A 21,093-nucleotide genomic window follows, 5' to 3' on the forward strand; every position below is an offset into this window, starting at 1 on the left:
GAAGTTTGAGGCCTAAATGCAATCGGCAGAAGTAAAAAGCTAACATTGGGCTATAAGCGAACTACTCTACAGCCGCATGATTCAGCGTTGAGTCCTGTTCAGCTACCGCCTTTTTTAAAAAACATAAACTCTTCAAAGTTCACAGTGGAGTATTATTTACTGAAGTATTTTATGTTGTATAACAAAATGTAAAAGTCTCTTGAGCTTGTGTCAATCACAAACTTTATTTAAGCATTTGAAACCTAAGAAAATAGTTTTTTATTTCTGTCAAAAACACAGGAAGGCAATGAGCACTTGAAGAAATGACCCAAAAAATAGCAAAAAAGATTAAAAAAAAGAAAAAGGAAATGACCTGGAAAAAAGTGCTTAAAATGTTGTAATAATCTTGTAACATAATTTTAAATATGTCATTGTGATGATCATAAATATGGTTTCTCCGGAGCTTTTTTTCGTCCTACCCTTAACATTTGTCCTTACCTGTTTTAAAATCATTTCCTAAATCTCCTAATAACTTCCAATTTGTGAAACATTTCTTACCAAGTTGCTCATTGCCTTTTTTCCCATGTTTTTTGAAATAAATCAAACAATTTTGCTCACGATTCACAAGAAAAGTTAAAGTCAATAACCCAAGGCTTCTAACCAAAAACCCAATTAAAAACATCCATTGACTTTGAGATGATGGAAACTGAGGTGCTGAAATGTTACCTACTTCCCAGGTTTAGGACTCATTACTGGGGCACTCTATCTGATGGTAGCTCTCCTATAATATAAGTGTTTGTAAACCGATGTTTTGATACAATTTTCTGTTTTGTGCTTTTTTTTGTTCACCATGGATGAAGGCATGCAACGTCTCAATGCCATACAAGATTTAGATTTCCAACCAAAATGGACACAAACTCTTTAACTCTGCTTCCCATCTGTCCCAAATACACCTCATCGATGACAGAGTTTCTTTGTTTTATTACAAACAAACAGTACAAAAGCTCTACATTTTGTATCATAGCAACATTTATCCTTTTTTCACTTGCTGAGAAAAGGTCACTTACGGCTTAGAAAAATATGCCTATGGAGGTCAAGAAAATGGACCCATTTAACATTTTCGGTATTTTAATTTCTACAAACGAACAGGACACACATTTTCTAAATAAACTGTAAATCAAAATTTATTTACAAGGCATAAAATTGAAGAAAGGATTTTTTTTTAGTCCTCGGCTTCAGTCCAAAGTGAACAGACTAGAACAGATATACAGTACAACATGTCTCAACATGAATGAGAGTAACAACCTCACACTGTCTGAAAGCCCTTGAGAAAAGCTGACATCAGTCGGAGTCCGTTTGTTAAAGATGAATGGATGTGTGTCGACAGTTGTCCTCTCAGGAGTGAAGACGTCTTTCAGAGGCAGTGCTCAGAGTTGTTAGTTTAAGTCCTGTCCCTCCTCGTCCTCTGTGTGTCTATAGTCCATGAAGGGTGGAGCTGATGATGTCCATGAAGGTGGCCTCCACACAGTAGCAGAGCTGGACATCAGGGTCAGATCCAGCAATGTCCTCTGCTGTCCTCTGGGGTAGAGTCAGCTTGGAGGAGCCTCCACCTGGAGCCACAGCCCCCTGAGGCTTCTCCTTCAGATACTGCAGGCCTGAGCGTGGAAAAATGATTACTTTAAGTTGACATTATTACTTAACCCTTGATACCTGAGCAAAGTGACTTGAAAAACATAGAAATAAATCAGTCAGCAACTTAACAAAAAAATTACCCCAAAATTGGCAAGAAATTAGCAGAAAGTTACAAGAATATTACATTAAGCAAAAAAGTAAAAAAACAAACAAAAAAAAACAAGAAAATGAAATACAGTAATAATAAAAACAATTAGCACTAGTATGTGAATATTTAAAAATTGTATTTATGTATAATGTGTTGAGTGTGTAAAAAATATAAAATAGAAATACAGCAATAACAAGATACATTTACCACTAGCATGTAAGTCTTTAAAATTATAAATATATATAAATAATAAAATAAAACATGTATAATTTGCTGAGTGTGTAACAATGCAAAACTCGGTGCCTTGTGATACAATTAAATGTATAAAACCAGTATGTAGAGTTAGAAATACATAATATGTGTATGATGCTACAATGTGCAACAGATACATACGTGAGTAAGAAGAACAAGAATATATACAATATTTAAAGTTAATAAATAAAATTATAATAGTTTTCTGAACATTTTTCTCGAGTTTATTCTATCTAACTATCTATCTATATCCAGCATTTTTGCTGCATTTTTTACAGCACTTTCAGCTGTATCCATTGTTTGAAAAGTGCTCTGTAAATAAAGTTTATTATTATTATTATTTTATTTTATTTTTTTATTGAACTTACGGGTGATGAGAGGGTCGATGTCCCTGGCTTTGGTGGCGACGTCGGAGGCACAGACCTGGCCTACTTGTACGAGCAGAGCTGCGACATCATCATAGAGCGGAGGAAAGGCCTGGCAGAAAGCCACCAGGCACGGCAGGATGGGCATGAAGAAGGAGAAACGCTTGGGACGAGTCAGCACTAAAAAACACAACACACAAACTAAGTACAGTGGCCAGTACACACTGTACACTTATGTAATGGAGAATACTGCACTGTCAGCTAAAGGCCAGATGGTGGCAGCCAAATAAAGGAATACAAATATCAGGACACACACTGTATGACAGCAGTTAATCATGTACACGGGCGGCAATGTTACAGAAGACAGAAAAACTTAAATCAAATGATGGACACACAAAAGAAGGTAAACAAAAATAGTGTGAGAGAACCATAAACATGCATGATATGTAAAGACCAAACAGTTCACTGACCTGTGAGGAGGGTGCCCATGACACTGATGGCCAACCTGGCAACACTGAGGGATTTGGGGAGCGCGTACTGGGTGCACAAGTACGACAGCAACTGGATTGCAAAGATCTGCGTGGACACATAAAAGCATTTTTCAAGGTTCCCACACATTAACATGGAGAAAATTGTAAAACTTTTCCATGACTTTTAAAGGACCCCCTGGTGTTTTTCAAACATAAAAGAGTTTAAGTCCATTCAAACATAATTTTAGCATCTCACATGATGTGTTCATGGACTGTTGGAAATTTGAAAATCCAATTTTGTTTTTACAGTCTGTCTTTCATATTAGTGTAATTGTGGTAACGGTTAAGAGAAAAAAATGCAAAAATTTTATTTTTTAAAATTCAATTTAAAAAAATTAAATGAATTTTTTTTAAAATGTATTTCTTTTTTAAAGAAAGAAAACATGCATTGCAAACCAATTTTCTTAAAAACAAAAAAAGAGGACAGAAAATCTCTGAATTCTTAATTTTTCTATAAAAATTGTCAAAAATAAATAAACAAAAAAAAGAAGAAAAAAAAATCACCAAAATGTTTCTTTAAAAATCAGCGATAAAATAAATGTAAAATACAGCCATTTACAGTCCAATGCCCCTCTCCTCAGCCAAAATTGTTTAAAAATAATTGATATGCCTCGTGGGCGTACAAGTAAGGAGAGGCGGAACATGGGGAGAAAATGAAGAAACCAATGTGATAAACAAATAAACACAAACAAACCCAAAACACTGTCACACATCATCACATATCAGAGCTACGTTACGTCATCAACTACAGAAAATAAACCCCCAGCTATGATACATTAATGTAATTAATCTATAACACACAACACGTCCATGATTTTTCCACAACTTAAAATGATTTTTACTGGTTCCATGACATTTCCAGGCCTGGAAAGTGTGATTATGAAATTCCATGACTTTTCCATGTTTTCCATGACCGTGGGAACCTTGATTTGTTTCCCACTTGTTTATGTAGCAAATATGCAAACACTCAGCAGAGAGCGCCCAGAGAGCTGCTTTTAAAAAAACATGACAGTGTAAGAGAGGCTCTGGCACAAGCCCAGGGCGAGTCTGGGATTTAAAGCCAGGAAAGAGAGGGGAGGGGAGGGGAGGGGAGGTTGGGAGGCCTCACCTGCTTTTCCAGCTGGGGCTGGGCCAGCAGCTCTGGGATGAAGTCCAGACAGATATGGATGGAGGGGATGCCTGCCACAGTTAGAGGCAGCAGAGCTTGAGGGTAACCCTGACGGAGAGAAGCAGAGAGAACAGGAAAATATAAATCTTATGATAAAAAACAAAAACAAGAATGATAAGGGAGGAATAGACAGTGAATTCAATCAAAAAGTCATTTAAAGACGTGAGTATACACGGACGCACACAGCGGCGTCTGCTTGGCAGTGAGGACGAGGGTGGATTAGCGTGACAGAGGGAGGATCGGTTTGATGAAGTCCACCATATGGTCGTCTGCTACTCCTGGGAGTGCTGCAGTCACTTACCACTAATGCCACGGCAGAATGAAGTGACTAATGGGGTCAACATGACTTGGCTCTTTTGAAAAACTGACTCCAAGGTATTTTCTGTAACATGGGACGATCCACTCAACTGCTCACGAAAAGGGTATCTACATGATAGCATGACTTTTTTCTTCCCTTTTTTTTTTTAAATAAATGTATTTGTTTATTCAGTAGGTAAAATGAAATGCAATAATCATTAAGAGCCTTTTTTTTTTTTTTTAACTTTTTGTGCCTCCTTCTTCTTCTGGTCCCATGTAATATTGCTATTTATACAATTAAAAAATAAGTTAATTAATTAAATTAAAAAATTAAAATAATTCTTAATAATTTATAAAAAAAAAAAATAAAGAATTTAAAAAAACTTAAAAAAATCAAATATTCTCTTATAATTCAGAAATATAATAATAAAAAATAATAACAACAATAACAATAATAATAAAATTCTAGTACAATTACAAATAAATAGATTAATTAATTAATTTAATTTAATATGAAATATGTAATTGATCATAAATAATAAATATAAAAAATTGAAATATCACTGTAATAGTATTACTACTACTATTACTGACATTACTGATGATGTGTACTGACAACACTTTTGAGCTGTTTGTGACTCTGTAAACCTGCCAGCCTTCAAACACTGTCACAAAAAAACAATTAATATCACGTGTACAGCAAACTCCATCTTCCTCCCATTATGATACCTGAAAGTGGACCAACTTGGCAATGTTTGGGTCGGCGATGAACATCTGATGCAGCAGACAACAGATGAGACATTGCACCTCCCTCAAGTCACTGAGCAGCCCTCCCTCTGGCTCGCTGTCCTCCACGCCCCCCCTGGCTCTCGGCCCCGCGCTCCCCTGTTTCGATTTCCCTGGCATGGGGCCCCTGATGCTGCTCAGCAGGCTCTCCGTGTTGGCCCCCAGCTGCTGCTCTTCGGATGTTGGCAGACACACTTCCAGGAGAATCTGGACTGCTGCGCTGTCCTGGGGTTAAACAGAAACAGGTGGTTACCATGGCCAAATGTGAAAGGTCAGCTGCTACATATTTATTTTTGGTGTAATTTTATGCCATGTTATTTCTGCATTCATGCTTTGCCAAACCCACATGACATGAAAACAAGCGTGCGGGTATGTGAGAAACAAAATGTGTGAGCTGGTGGTTTAAATACTTGTGCAGCTAGAAGGGCGTTTTTCAGCTCCTCTCTGGTGACCTCAGGTGCGTCTGGCTGTCCGGGCACGCCCAGGTTCGACACCGTCTGGCTCTGCCGATCAAAGTCGGCCGTCTCCTTCAGGTGGCAGTGTAGGTAGGCTTTTGAGGCCAGCAGGTAGCCGTTCAGCATGTGGAGGACAATGTCCATCAAAGGTGGACACCTGGCAAAAAAGTTCAATCTGTCACACTGTTTTTTTTTTTTTGAATTGAATAAACATTTAAATAAAAATAAAAAAAAGTTGCTTTGATTGGGGCCCACTTTTGCAAAATGACACAAGGCCAGTCACAGCAGTCCAAAACATGTTTCTAGAATTTTAGGACATTTCTAGAATTTCAGAACATTTATAGGATTTAAGGAAATTTCCTTAATTTTTGGACTTTTCTAGTATTTTAGGACAGATCTCGGATTTTGGAACTTTTCTACGAATATAGGATGTTTTTAGAATTTTGGGATGTTTCTCAGATTTTAAGGTTTTTCTAGGATTTCAGAACATTTCTTGGATTTTAGCATGTTTGTAGGATTTTAGGACATATGGGGCTTATCTAGACCTCTGTCAGATGGTGCGGGGATCCTCCACTGGGACTTTTTTTGATAAATAAGCTTTATTTTGATGCTGTTTTATACACTCTGGCACCTCATGTGAATCAATTTATTTTTATTTTGAGAAAATGGTTAGGGAGCCACCCAGTACTCAGGTTTGGCCTCCAGGCTGTAAATTGAGTATCACTGATCTGTTTGTGTAGAGGATTACTAAATCTGAACATGCACCGACACACAGCTACAATTATTTAGTGATCCTTTAAATTAAAACACAATGTCTGTCTAAATCTTAGCCATTGTTATATGTTATAAAAATCAATGCAGGATATGTGCTGGTCCATGTGGTGTAAATGTCTTCATCTGCCCACGTCCTCATGGACTGTACACATGCTGCCAAAAGCTTATTACCACAACAATGTACATGCCGATTGCACAAGCAAGTGTCTGAACAGGTCTGTGTATTGAGACATCCAATTTTGCATAAACAGAACTGAGTTTGTGTGCTTTATGTCCATATATTCTCTTATTGTTCCTTTATAATTCATCTAAAATACTCTATCCAAGGCATACCCACGGTAAATTAAAAGCCAAACCATCTGGAGTTTCATCTGCAACAGTCAGAATAACTTATAAATAAGTTTTACGGGCACTGAGTAATAGAAGTTTGAACACAGTGAAGTTTTTGCCTTAATATTTTCATAAAAACAGATGCCTGCCGAAGTCTGTAACTGGAAGTAATAAGCTGGAAAACACAAGGGGACCATAGCTTGAAGCCTTAATTTGTCAATATTCAAAGTAGATAACAATAACAGAAAATGAATATTTTAAGTGTTTTTCTAAGATTTTGTCTAAGTAAAAAAAAAATCAACCAAGACAAAAAAAAAATTCATTTGGGACCTTACAGTTTATAAACATTTTTTTAGAAAGTCTACTTGAATAAGAAAGACAATTAAATAATAATAATTAATATGATTATCATTATTATTATTATTCATAAAGGTTTAAAATGGAAGTACTTGAGCTGTATGCAGTTTTTCCCATATTTCATTGGCTAATGTGTACTCGGTTTCTTTGCTGATTATACCTGCTGTGGTGGTAGTATTTTGAAATGGTTTGCATCAATCGAATAATAGGAACCTTAGCTATCTAACAAAATGTTGCATGAGTAACCACGTTAACTTATCAGTCATGCACATTTCATACGGTAGTTGTATACTTTACAGTTGTTAGGATATGTCCTGCCGTTACCTGTACACCCTTTGATCACAGCGCAGCACGATGAGAGGGTCCACCATCAGGTCGTTCTGAGTGTACCTCTGCTGTCTGAGCAGCTTAGCTGAAGGTTGGAGGGCGTTTACGGTCATCACCCACAGCCTGCAACACACACATCAGCTTTAATTTTCACTCATTTCATAGAAGTATTATGAAGAGGAGTAAATACACTACCTTTTTGGAGTGTCATAACTCACAGAATTGCATTTTGAAACTGAGAAGTTTAACATTTATTGGGACTAACTTTGAAAAGACTGACAACACTCAAAAGCTACTTATCCACTGCACAAAAAACTGCTAAAATCTGGCTTTTTAATGTAATTGGAAAGATTATAACCAGCATTCACACCCCTGTCAAAAGAATCAGTGGTATTTAAAAAATGAGTCTATTGTCTATTTAATTCATGTTTACTTGGGTTAAAAAAACAAAACGACGCATATACGCACTAGTTTTGGAAAAAGCTTTGGATGAAAAATACTCATATGCTACTAAAATGTGACATGAGACACGCTTCATTCAGTCGGGGTTTAATTCAGTTACAAACAAATTAGCCTGTGGCAGCATTTCACCCTAAATCTCTCTTATCAGACCGACGCTAAACCATAAACAGCAGGCAACTCTTGGAGTGCCAAGCCTTCCCGCAGCTTGGCATCAATCAGTGAATCTGTGTGAAATTTGACACTGCTGCCCTCCTGCTGGATTCACCAGAGCCCAGCCCTCTGCAACATTCAATACTACGAGAGGGAGTAAAGAGGAGAAGAGAAAGGAGGCAACGATCCCTTACATCTCCCTCATGGAGAGTCTCCCTCAGTTTTCCTGCCCTGAGCTCTTCTTGTTACAGACCCCCTTTGGATCGATGGGATGTCTGCTCAGAGCTTTGGTAACTGTGCTCCTGTGGGGCCCCGGGGCAGCATGAGGGTCACCCTTTTCTGTCCAGAGAGTTCACACAGGCTGACAGAGTTGTTTGGCTCAATACCTCTGATCTATTCACACAATAATCATTGAGCAAGCAGCCCGGGGTTAAGGGCAACAACTCTTGTTCCACAGGTCTCCCTTTAATCCATTTACAGAGTCTCACTGCAACTTTACACAGCCTTAGGAGAGACGACACAGAGTCAAGTGCTACTGTTAACCTTTTACTGGAAATACATACACGTATAGCTCTTACCAGCAGCCAAAATATCACTCAATCTGTAGATTCATATTTAAATGTTCTTTTTTTTCCTTTTCATTTTTCTTATTAAAGGATAAGTTTGGTTATTTTTAACCTGGACCTAATTTATGATTTTTTAAAAAATTATTTTATTTACAATGACTGATATTGTACATTTTAAACTGATTGTTTTATGGATTTATTTTTTACTCAGGTCTCTCTTGAAAATAAGATCTCGATCTCAGTGGGATCTACCTGATTAAATAAGGTTTTTTAATGGGAACAACTTTTTTAATTGGTCCAGAACTTAGTGAGAGGGCTGCAGTCGGAGGCGGAGAATCGTTGTGAAAAGATGGCGACACACAGATGCAGCGGCCCAACTGGGATTAACTGAAGGTGCATTTGTATTTTCTAACTGTACTTTGAACACATCATTTGGCACTTTTTAACTTTTTTTTTTTTTTTTTTTTATATTTAGGGACTTTTTAAGGTTGTTTTTGATGACTGTGAGAATGTTTTTGGTGTTTATTGTTGTTATTTATTTTTATATTTTGGACCTGAGATCTCTAAGAACATGTTTTCATTCTGCTCTACATGTAAATATAACTTCTTTCAAAAACATACGGGAAAAGGCAGTGAGCACCTTAGCAAGAAATGTCCCACAAATTGCAGGACATTAGTAAAAGGTGACAAGAGGGGGGGTGTAAATAGGAAAAAAGTCCAGAAAACTATATTTATAATTGTCATAATTAGATATTTAAAACTATGTTACAGAAATAAAACATACTTTTTTTCAATTTTCAGCACTCTTTGGGTCATTTCTTCTTTTTTTTCTTTACTTGTATTTTTTTGCTATTTTGTGGGCAATGTCTTGTGAAGCCTTCTCATTGTCGTCTCCCCATGTTTTTGTAAAAAATCAAACCAATTTGCTCAGGTCTAAAAGGGTTAAATTAAGATCCCAAATTCTAATTAGTGAAAACAAGATACTTATTTGAACTGCTGATTGATTTTGAGTCCCAATACTCAAGTGATGTCATTAATTTAAGGCATACTAATTAACGCCTTCAGGCAGAAAATAAACCATATCCACTAGACATATCAATTATCTAGATCTTATATGACTTCAAAACATGCACAATGTAAACAAACTGAATATTCCATTTATCACTATGTATTATTCCCATGTGACATTCAGTGGTATTCTCACTGGAGGCTGTCACAGTAGCATTTTCTATCCTTCGTCACAACATTTATTGGTGTTCAGCGGAGCGCGTACCTGCGGGGCATCACAGTGTTGAGGCCCATCCAGAGCTTGTTGAGGGTCTGCAGTATTCGCCGAGGCACGGCGGGCTCCAGCAGCAGAGCCATGCTGGATGTGAGGGCCTCGGCATAAGGGATCAGGTCTCCGGGTGAAAGCAGCGTAAGATGCTCGAGGATGCGCATCAGCCTGGGACTGCTGGATGGTAACTTCTGGAAGGCTGGGATGACAAACGGCAGAATTAATCATCAAATAGGAACCGAATGTGCGCACTGAAATTAATCAAAACCAAAAACTTCTGGAGCCCCAAAGGGACAGTAGCAACATCTGGCAAACAGATTAGACTTTAGACTTAAAGCTGAGGGTGGCAGAAATCTGGAAAAGGCAACAACAAAAAAAGCAAACAAACCAAAAATTTGAAATTGGACCCTCCTCCTGCAGTTCTCCCCTCTCTGTCCTAAGCCCCTCCCACCAGATGACCACAGGCATACGGATGCACTTTCTACAGTAACCCAGTTTACCAATACGTTGATTTATTCAATTTTATTTCCTTGTAGAGCTCTCTCTCTCTTTCAGAAACCACTTGTCTCTTGATGATGAGAGGTAAATAAAACTACAGTGGCATCACCCTTTGACTCCAATCCACAAAAAGTCTGAATCAAACATGTTAAGTGTCAAATCTACAGAAAGAAAAAAGATATTGAGTAGGTCATGCACTTAAAAGGTCAAATTCCACCTCAACGCTACAGTCTGTTGAGTCTGTTCTAACTCACTTCTGTTCACCTCCAACCACCAAGCCCTGAGAAGCAGAGCTGTTTTTCTATTCTTACTTACAATTCATATTCATTGTCTTTCTTGTCCCCATTATCCCGGAGAAGGTTGCAAAGCAGAGAGAGCCTTAAACACAGTTGTGCATAGTTGCATAAAATCATAAAATATCAATTTGCAGAGGTGTATATACATTAACCAGCATAATGGTGTGTGAAACTGATTATCTATTACGCTTTTGCATTTCGTCAAGGATCCCTATCTAAGAAAAGCCAATTACAGCATAATCCTCTAAACCTTGAAGGATTAACCAGTGAGATAAGATTTTAGTTTGATAACGGCTCACACCTTTAAATGTATTATGCAATATTAATGTCTTTTCTTCCCTGCTCCCCTTGAGGATGGTAACAATACTCTCGCACCTGCACAGCCCCAGCTCACAGGTTACTTCCACTGCTGTCGGTTTATTTCCAGATGAGATATTTCTGGATTCACTTTGGCTGAATTTAATCCGATGTTTTTCTTTTACCCCTTTTAATCAAAAATATGTCTGTTTATCTCTTAATTGTATCTAATTGACTTTTGTAGATTATTTTGGTTTGTTTCTATTCACTTTATGCATGTATGTGGCATCACTTGCTAAAGGATGTTAATAGCATTTCTCATATTTCTACAAACCTGGCAATTTAAGCAGAAAGGCATGAGCGGAGCACTGTCTACCTTTAAGGAATATTTAACCCCCATAACGACTATTTGTGTATAAATTACTCGCTCTGTCACTTCGATTTTTTCTTGCATTCCTCTGGTGAATAAAGAAAAAACTTCATGAATTGAAGTCATAGAGGTCCACAAGAGCAAAACTGTGTCAAAACATTCATTTAAAAACTCTCACACAACTCCTGCAGCATAATTCAAGTCTCATTTATCTTCTTATGCTCAGTATTTCCCAAACACATATATTCTCACCAATATCGTATTCAAAATGTGTTAATATGTTGGTAGGTTAAATAATCCTTCTGTGGCCATTATATTCTACTTTAAATTTACTTTGACCTCCAGTATTTATATATTTTATAATCACTCACTTGTTTCAATCTGTTTTTCTGAAAAGCACTTTGTAACCTTGTGAAGAAAAGTGTGAATATTATAAATATTGCCATTATTGCAAAAAGTGAATTAAAAATGAAATGTATCTAAGCTTTTTTCAAAGCCTCCAATGATAAAAACAGTTCTTTTACCTCTCTAACTGAGACGTGGTAGACCAGCAGTTCCTTTGTGTCACTGTGTGACTTTGTTGATTACAAACCAACCCTTTAATCCACCAGAGTAACACAACAACAAAAAACAAACAAACCGAGGCAGTGGTAGAGCAGCAGCTCCAGTGTACAGCGAGATAAAGTTACTGTTCGTGTCAATGGAGTCTGGCTCTGATAAGTTTCACCTTCACTTCAGTTTTAAATGGTAAGATTTTAGCATTTATAATGCAAGGGTTAAGCGAGTTTGTACATGGATGTCCTGATACAGTTTTGCTGTTGTTATACATGGACCAATATGACTTCTATTCATCAAGAATTTTCTGTTTTTGGATTCTTTGCTCACAGCGGAGGCATGCAAGAAAAACAAAGTTTTCTTCACTGATTCAATAAACCAATCCAGTGAGTAACTGATATTGGAATGGCAAAATATTCCTTAAATCCTCTGCTTCAACCTCATTTCTGGAATCCCTTATTCCCTCCCTCCTCACCCTGGTGGAGCTGGCTCTGAGTGTATCTGCAGGTGTTGCTCGGGAGCATCATCTTCCTCAGCAGGGGCAGGGTACCAGTCACCTCCTCCTCACACACCCAGTCCTCCACCAGACACAGGTGGGGGTAGTTGGTGGCCAGCAGCCTCAGCAGAGCAGAGTGCAGACCTGGGAACAGGGACACAGAGAGGAAGGTTATTTGAAAAGAAAAATGTATAGTCAAGGGAAAGAGAAAAATTGGAAGCTTTACTGGTGGAGATGTAATATTTGCTGTCACATGAAAGTTGGGGTTAAAAATACAGTCTTTGTACGTAGCTTGTGTGCCCCTCAGTGTCATATTAGTAAACAAAACATGCATATAGAGATGTAACCAAATGTTAAATCTGTCTCACCCCCTAGCTCCTGCTGCAGTCCCTGTGCCTGCGTTACCAGATACTTAATGGGGATCTGGTCCATCAAGGCTGCTGAGTAGGACTTTGGCTTCCTCTGCATCAGGGCTTTCAAAAAAAGAGAAAAAGCGTGAGTGAAGCAAAGAAACTATAAGACAGAAAATAGTGAGGGTGAGAACATAAAGCAAGAAAAGGACAAGACGGAGCATAAGTGTTTTATTTGGCAGCGTAAGGACGCCAGAGCCGCTGTGCTGATGCGTTCGAGGAGCGGAGGTGATTTTTCATTGACGTGGGTTCATTACCACTGCTGATGGGCTTCATTACTCCTTCCTTGAAGGCTGCGGGAGCACTTGGGTAAACACAGCAATTAAAGAGATGGGCATAAACTTGCACATAAATCTGGCCTAATGAAGGGCAAGAGGAGAGCTCGTCATGGGAGAGAATAAACACTGACTAGGCTAACTGCTAATGCTCAATCTAACCTACAGCTGTCCTAGTTAGCTCAGCTCCCGCAGCCATTGTGCTTGGCTCTTTGTCAGCCCTCCATTTATTCTCTATGAAGCGGCCAACATTCAGTGCCGAGAGAGAAAAGGATGAATGACTGCACATCCAGAGTGAGAGCATCTCCTACAACTTAACAGAGGACAAAAGCTGCCTTTCTCCTCTCGCTGCCTGACAGATTCCCTCCATCTCGCATACAATGCCTCCTTCAGTGGAGGAGATGACAATGGGTGTACTTTAGACGGGTAGAAGAAAAGAAAATAAGAAATGGAAAGGAAGTGAGCCGACAGCACAGTGGGAAGCCAGGCTCAGTGTTATAAGGGACACAGTCATTGTCTTGTACATACCCAGCTGTTTGGTGCTTGCCAACAGGTTCTCCTCATAGGACAGGATGTAGTAGAGGATAAGGAGTTGGGTGGTGATGGAGTAGCGTTGCCGTCCACCTCGACTACCCTCCCCTTGCTAACCAACAGCAAAAGAGAAGCAAAACAACAAAAGAGGGATCTGCATTATCAACGAATGTGAAGATGGACACACACAAGTGATTACTCATGTATTTAAAACCTTGGAGTTTACATTTAAATAACACAATTTATAACAACTACAACCTTAAAGATAACTTCAGTCATTATTAAAATATTGACAATGAAAATTAGAAGACGACTGAAATTGTTTTTTCAGGGCATGTGTATGAGACGGAGAAGGAGACCGAATCCTCTGCTCATAAACAGACGGTTTTTAGTGCATAAATAAATAACTGAAATGGACAAGGAATATCTCAATACGACTTTATGGTCAACTTTCGCATATAAAATAATATTTGAGTATTTCAGATATACTGGATACACCCCTCACCCCTACCTTTAAATACTTACACATACTGCCAGATATTGTGCAAATGGGATATGTAAAATAAAGAACACACCAGAAGACAAACACAAATGCCATTAACTATATAGCAGTTTTAGGTTTTATCTCACTGGCTGACTCACCCCAGCAGAGCTCTGGAAGACATTGAGGATCTCCTGCTCAGTGATGGGCTGGTTGGTGGCCTCTGGGTTGGCCTTGGATGCTGGAGTGAGGATGGAGTTGATATAGGCGTCGATAAGAGGAATCAGTTGGGTGTGGATGGGGGTGGTTGTCTCACAGAGCTGGCGATAGATCCAATCCTGGAAGATGAACACAAGGACAGCACCGGAGGGCAACATTAATGTTTTAAAGCAGACTCGCAGCTCGGCATCTATTTATCAATGAGCCAACGAGTGCACATCTCCTACCTTGATGGACACTTTGTGCTTGGTGAAGGCTCGGCTCCGAAGCAGCTGGTAGATACAGTGAATGGGGAGGAATCCAGTGATGTTGGCACTTAAGTTGTTGGTCACTGCAACCCTCACAGCATGGGCTGTAACCACCTACACACCAGAAATTAAAAATAACCATAACAATTGGAGTCAGGTAAAGCCTTAGCATCTAAACCTTTACTTAAAACTGCTTGGCTGTGGTAAAAATATATACATTATGCAGCTTAAGGTAAGATAGATTTAAGACTTTTTAAGACTTTTTTTAATGCTACACAGAGTTGAGTTTTAGGCCAATTTACTAATAACCAAACTTTAAGAAGGATAATATCCTTTTGCCAAAATGTTTACTGTAACATAAAACATGACTTCTGAAAAGTAAAACTTAGATTATCTACATCAAATGTTGAAAAAAAAAACTCTTTCTATAGTGGAACACATGAAAGACAATAATATTGTATATATATATTGTGTATATTATTATAAAAGTATCATATTTATCGACAGAAGTGGGAAATATTTGGCATTTCTAGCCAATTTTGTGTTTCACAATCTGCGTGAGATTCCACTATTCTGATTCCCATCATTAAGAGTTTGAGAAAAGGAATTTATTAAATTATTCCCCAAAAAATAGATGTTGCCAGTTATTTTGAGACTTTGAGACAAAAAAAGTACAAGGATGCACAGGAACCCTGATCATAATGATTTAAGGCCATATTTAGGGGGACATTTTATTTCATTTTGACATGTTGTTAAATAAAACGGCTCTGTATTCCTGAGTTAATAGTATGGGAAAATAAATGAGCTTTGATGAGAATAAAAGCCTTCACAAATATACAAATTATTCACTGAAGACTGGACTCAGCGGAGAGAAAATGTGCATGAGGATTTAAGAAATAGGATGTATGTACCTGTTCTGTAAAGATCTCCTGTGTGAAGATAGTCTTCATCTTGCTTAGGGAGCTTGGCTTGATGGCAATCTGTAAAAAGTTGACCAAAATAAAAAAAATAACATCAACAATGGTAGGTTTAATGTGAGTGAAAACAACCTGCAGGCAACAGTGAAAGTATTTTGTAATTCCCTCCTTTCATAAGAGAAATTCTACATGGCAGGCGCAACACTGAATTGAGAGGATTGCCCTAGGGGTGGAAACAAACAGGCTCTAAATCCAATTACATTACACATCTTAGTGGAAAATACACTGAGACAGGAAAACTACTTAGCACACAGGCAGGAAACAATAGTGCACTTAACAAGTAATAAAACAGCAAATTGGCCACAGGGTGTAGAGTGTCTTGGTAGATATGTGTATGCTGCAAGTGTTTCATCAGTGATATGGTCTTTATATGCACCACTGCTGCAGTGGAGGAGTGGGGCCCATGGCTGGTCAGCCAGACTGATGTATTGATCACTGCCTCCCTCCCTCCCTCCCTCCAACCTTACCTTCATCCCCAAAGTAGAGCACACCAACTCAATAATGGAGCTGAGCTGGTTGCTATGGAAATACATGGCAACCAGTAATAGCATCTCTCCAAAAGAAGCAGATACGCCTGCAGCACTGTAAGGAGGAGGACACACATATGCAAGCAAGGCAAGTGAGAAAAGACACTCAGACTTGTCGTTAATCCTGCTTCTCACAGGATGGAATTTTAATAAACTGATTATGCTAACACACACACACACACACACACACACACACACACATATTAGCTTGCATCCCTTTAGTTGCAACCTAAAATCACTTAAGACTGTGATGATTTATGTTTTATAGACTAGAGTCACAAACAAACACATTTATTTGCACTGCTGCAGTTAATGTTAAATCAGGCAATATTACTTCATTTTAACATACAAACAAACATAAGCTCTGCCAAGTTTATCACTGCCTATTTTGACAAAGAGTCATCGTTTCATCACTGAAACCGCTCGTTTATTCTGTGAGTATTGTTTTTTTGCCTTTCTCCCTTATTTGTTGAAGGTAAACTCAGCAAGACTTTCCTGAAACACAATGTATGGATTTACACAAAATTATTCCTTCTAAATGATTGATCACTATGTAGCCCATTATAAGTGTGTGGTGGTGTATTTATCTGCACAGACTCTGTCCTCTGCTTGTATTTTATTCTATCATTATGCTGTAGTCTGGACCTTCCTGGGCACAGCAAACAGGAGATGTCGGGAATAATGGTAGGCCCAGGTGCCAGACTAAGACCGAGGTTTAGAGTATCAACCAGGTGTTTCATGATTTGAAGTTCACAAAAGCACGTTCATCAAGACAACAAAAAACAGGCGCTGGACAAGAGATAATACAAGAAAAGAAAAACAAAGTCTGCTCACTAGATTATGCTCCCATTAATATTTAATTCAATTACCACCAAGGTGATGTTTCGAGCTACATGCTCCTCATCAAACAAGTTAACATGAAGAGCATGTAGCTATGAACATCGCCTCGGCGGTAAAAGTATTAAATATTTATGGGAGCATAATCTAGTTTGTGGACTTTGTTTTTCTTCTCTTGTTTCATGATTTTAAAACAGCTTCCTACGTTAGTTGACTATTCAGAAAGGTAATGTAATTAAAGGAATACTTCACCCACAAAATTATCATTTGTTTATCAATTATTCACCCTGTTACGTTGAATTGGTGAAGAAAACTTTCTTTTTCTTGTATGGCTTCATGGTGAATGAAAAATCTAAAAACTGAACATTCTTAACGAATCTGAGGAAAGGGGCCTCACAGGCCTCTATGACTTCAATTCATCAAGAATATTGTGGGTTTTTTTTTAAATTATTGATTTATTATTATTTACACAACATAATACACAGTTTTATGGATGAAATATTCCTTTAAAAGCAGCACAAAGGGTTTACCCCAAAGTCTGTATTGTCATATCTACCACAGCATTATCTAAATATTCATATTTTACATTATTTCAAATCATGCACACTAAAAAGTGAAGCTTGCGTCTTTCAGTTAAGCAACATGGAATGAACGTGAATTGCAAAATTGCAAACGCCTGTTCAGCAACGACTCATTAGCTAAAAAACTGAACAAAGATTCTTCTTACCTTTCAAAGTATTCCTCCTCTTTGATCATCCAGCTGAGCCACATGACCATCAGCTGTTCCTGCTCTGGAGTACTAGACACACACAAAAACAATAATGCTCATGCTCCATATAGCAAAGTGGCAATATTCAACTCCAAAAGATACAGGGGACTTCTGGCAGGCAGCATGCACTGACACAAAATCAAAACTCAAGCCTACTGTTAGGTGAACAGAAGCTTGTGATCCTAACAGCCAGTATTTGCGTTGGAAAGACTCAAAAAAGTAGGAGTCAATAGCTTTATGTACCTGACCAGAGTCGGAAAGGCAAGCAGCTTGCAGAAGGACAGCGAGACAAAGCGAACGCCAGCTGGAGTGGCAGGCGGACGGCTGGTCATCAGCTGCAGAAGCTGCTCCGCCTCTTCATCCGTGGGTCTGTGGAGGGATCACATTGAGTATATTATCTCGAAGACGTGAACTTTTTAAGAATGACCCAATACTTCAAAGAAATTCACTGAGTGTTGAACATTTGCTAATACATATGGAATAAATAAAACATTCAGAGTTTAAAATAACTTTACTTTGAAGACTCTATACACATCAAAATCCACATTGCCGAAGCAATAAAATTCCATTTTGACCTACCTGAGGCCTGCGATGCCCATGAGAGCACAGTACAGTCGCAGCAGAGCGCTTGCCTTCACCACATGCTCCTCTCTGAGGCCAGAGTACCCTGAGCCGGCCTCCTCTTCCAGATCACCGTCATTGGGCACGTGGGTGCTGCGTGAGCGTGGCAGGATGGCGACCAGCTCCAGCAGCAGCTGTCTGCGCATCTGCCACAGCACCGAGCTGCTTTCTCTCTTTCTCTGGAAGAACAAAGAGAAAGTAAGTAAAAGACACGAGTCAACTGTACAAGTACATTAGGGCTCTAACCAGATAATGTTTGGCTTTTTTATGATAATTTACTAACAGTAAACAAATTAACAAAACTGTAAACAATCTTTTTTTGGTCAGTTCATTGTCTTCTTATCTGATCTTTAACTTGGATGGAAACTTTGATATTTAATTGTTTCTGCAAAACAGAAATGGATAAACATCCGTCAGCTGAACATCGAGGAGTTGAATCATCTCTGTCTGACCACCTTAAAGTCGAGCTATCATTTCTTTTTTTGTTTCAGTCAGCAAGCATTAAGTTACAATGCATCCCATACATTGATTTGTGGTTGGCCACCACAATACCAAGAGTGACTGCTACAGATTGACATTTTTTTTAATTATTTAAATTGGTTAAAATCTTATTTCATTGTCGAGATCCCCAGAGTGCATTGATTCACTCAGCCCCTCCTTGTCTCTCAATTTCAGTTCAATTGGCTTTCTTGGCAGGACATTTGACATGGGTTTGCCAAAGCACAATTACAATTAAAATACAATGAATGAAATTAATGACAGACCACATGAATGACAATTCAAAAGACACTAAAGAGTAAAACAGGTTATCCAACTAGTAAATAAAATAGAATTATATATATTTATGTTGCACTTATAGACATACATGTATAGATAACATATCTCATATGTCTCTCTTAATCAGTTGCTCATGAGCTCTCAGTCAAGCTAAATGAGATGAGCTCGCTGGACGGTGAGACTAAGAAACACTGTCACTAAATGAGACACTGTTATGCACAAAGTGCATGTAAAAAAGTGCAAAGTGCATGTAAAAAAAAGGAGCAAATGGTCAAATCTTCGTATTGAACCGCCAAATACAATTGGGATCAAAAGGGTCTGTTTCGGGTACAGCTAGGGTTGCAGTGGCTTCATGGTATACCATGGTATGAGAATTGACTGTTATCAGACTGTGTGCATTTGCTCATCTACAGTGTACCTGCACACGTGCATATCCTTTCTTTCTTGACTGCCTGTAAGCCTTTTTACACATAGTTTCGTTTAAAAAAAATTGGTTTCAAGTCACCATTATAATCATGCTTTATTTTAAAATAAATAAATGAAACTCCATGATATAGTGATATTTTCTAAGACTGTACTATGATAATCTCATGCTGTTGCAATCCCTTGTTATGTTTTAACCATTGGCTTAAATTTAGGAAAAGTCAATGTAATATATGACAGCTGAGAAGGATAGAAAATAATGGGTGTGTTGGTCTCGGGAATGCATTATTTCAATGAGGGTGCTCACAGGTATAGAAAGAGAATAATGATAATGTATCCACACTCAGGATGGTTACATGACATGCACAATAAAAACCCAGGTTTATTCCTCACTATGGTGATGCTACTTTGATGTGCTACATTCACAAAACATGTTAACACCTTATTCTGAATATCTTAAGTTAAATCATAAGTCATGTAAACACAATCTGGTTTAATTTAGCCCCATTTCATCCAGTAGACCCAGCTATCAGGCGTCCGCTCTAACATGATGAGAATCATGCTTAATGCGCTCCACCAGTGCACTACAACATCTTGTCTTGTCTTGTCTTCTCACACAGCGTAGTTTTGCTTCAGTGTCCTCTGCTCAGCATGATGAAACAAAATCATCACACTGCTTCAAGATACTGAAGTGAATCTTACAATCCACTCTTTCAAAACTACTTGTTTGACCAGTTCCATGCCTACTAGAACAAAGTGGAGTGTTTGTGTGAGTAAATAATAGTGAACGTAATACAGAGTAGAGCTTGGCCTCTCACCTGTTGTCCGTTACGTATGAACATGCTGAACCAGGTGCGAACTTTGCTGTTGGTACCCAGCAGTAAACCGCTGACATAAGAGACGAGGGGACTGACCGCCTCGTCTGCTGTGTCTGGTTTATAGTCAAGAGTCAGAGCCACACCCAGACCAGGCAGGTGACACTCCTCCACCTGAGAATACACACAATAAACAAACAGTAAAAATATTGTCACATTCGTAAATTAGTAAACATCTCCTTGTAAATGCGGCAATTAAAGTATTATGCAATGTTTGAGGGTTTTTTTTTTGTTTGTTTTTTACATAAATGTTTTGTTTATTTTTTTCTGATCAAGTCCAAAACCCTAAAATATTAAATTTACAATTATATAAAGCAGAGAAAACAGAACTTCTTCACCAAATATCTGGATTTTTGCTGGGAAGATTACTCTAACAATTCAATGATTATTAAAATATCCACAGATTTTTTTTTTTTGTTTTGTTGGTTGACTCATTTCAGCTCGACTATATGTCATTCTTTAGCATCCTTTGTCACTTGTCCCTGCATGTTATCGGCTCTTTTCACCCTCTTCAGGGCATTTTTTTGGGTGTAAGTCCCGCTGATGCCTCCTTCAGAAAGGCAATGAATTTCTGCTCCCTCCTGGGGCCTTGTTCGATAACTGACCTTGTGCTGTAACCTTCTTGAGAGGAGTGGGGAAGCAATAAGACAAATTTCTCCCTTCAGGGATAGTATCCCAAAGTGTATCATAACATAAATCATTGAAGACAACATTTATTCTTACTGTTATGAAATGAGAGTTTGTGAGAAATAACCAG

General features: G+C 38.3%; 1 protein-coding gene across 1 annotated transcript in view; it reads right to left on the minus strand.

Moving 5' to 3' along the window:
- Positions 1 to 940: 940 nt before the first annotated feature.
- The window catches only part of ints2 (integrator complex subunit 2), a 28,499-nt gene continuing 8,346 nt past the window's right edge, over positions 941 to 21,093 (minus strand). Inside the window, exons 7-25 of the mRNA XM_042499408.2 lie at positions 20,280 to 20,450; positions 18,220 to 18,440; positions 17,884 to 18,009; positions 17,599 to 17,670; positions 15,975 to 16,089; positions 15,442 to 15,510; positions 14,510 to 14,644; positions 14,225 to 14,401; positions 13,580 to 13,694; positions 12,735 to 12,839; positions 12,346 to 12,510; positions 9,852 to 10,053; positions 7,398 to 7,523; positions 5,568 to 5,769; positions 5,101 to 5,382; positions 4,015 to 4,122; positions 2,847 to 2,952; positions 2,380 to 2,556; positions 941 to 1,634 (exon numbers count right to left, since the gene is read on the minus strand). Coding sequence (XP_042355342.1) covers positions 1,453 to 1,634; positions 2,380 to 2,556; positions 2,847 to 2,952; positions 4,015 to 4,122; positions 5,101 to 5,382; positions 5,568 to 5,769; positions 7,398 to 7,523; positions 9,852 to 10,053; positions 12,346 to 12,510; positions 12,735 to 12,839; positions 13,580 to 13,694; positions 14,225 to 14,401; positions 14,510 to 14,644; positions 15,442 to 15,510; positions 15,975 to 16,089; positions 17,599 to 17,670; positions 17,884 to 18,009; positions 18,220 to 18,440; positions 20,280 to 20,450 — 2,856 coding nt within the window. The 3' untranslated portion in view covers positions 941 to 1,452. The remainder of the gene's footprint in view (positions 1,635 to 2,379; positions 2,557 to 2,846; positions 2,953 to 4,014; positions 4,123 to 5,100; positions 5,383 to 5,567; positions 5,770 to 7,397; positions 7,524 to 9,851; positions 10,054 to 12,345; positions 12,511 to 12,734; positions 12,840 to 13,579; positions 13,695 to 14,224; positions 14,402 to 14,509; positions 14,645 to 15,441; positions 15,511 to 15,974; positions 16,090 to 17,598; positions 17,671 to 17,883; positions 18,010 to 18,219; positions 18,441 to 20,279; positions 20,451 to 21,093) is intronic.

This window comes from Plectropomus leopardus, chromosome 15 (genome assembly GCF_026936395.1).
Source record: "Plectropomus leopardus strain MGB_pleo_1.0 chromosome 15, ASM2693639v1, whole genome shotgun sequence".
NCBI classification, from domain to species: Eukaryota; Metazoa; Chordata; class Actinopteri; order Perciformes; family Serranidae; genus Plectropomus; species Plectropomus leopardus.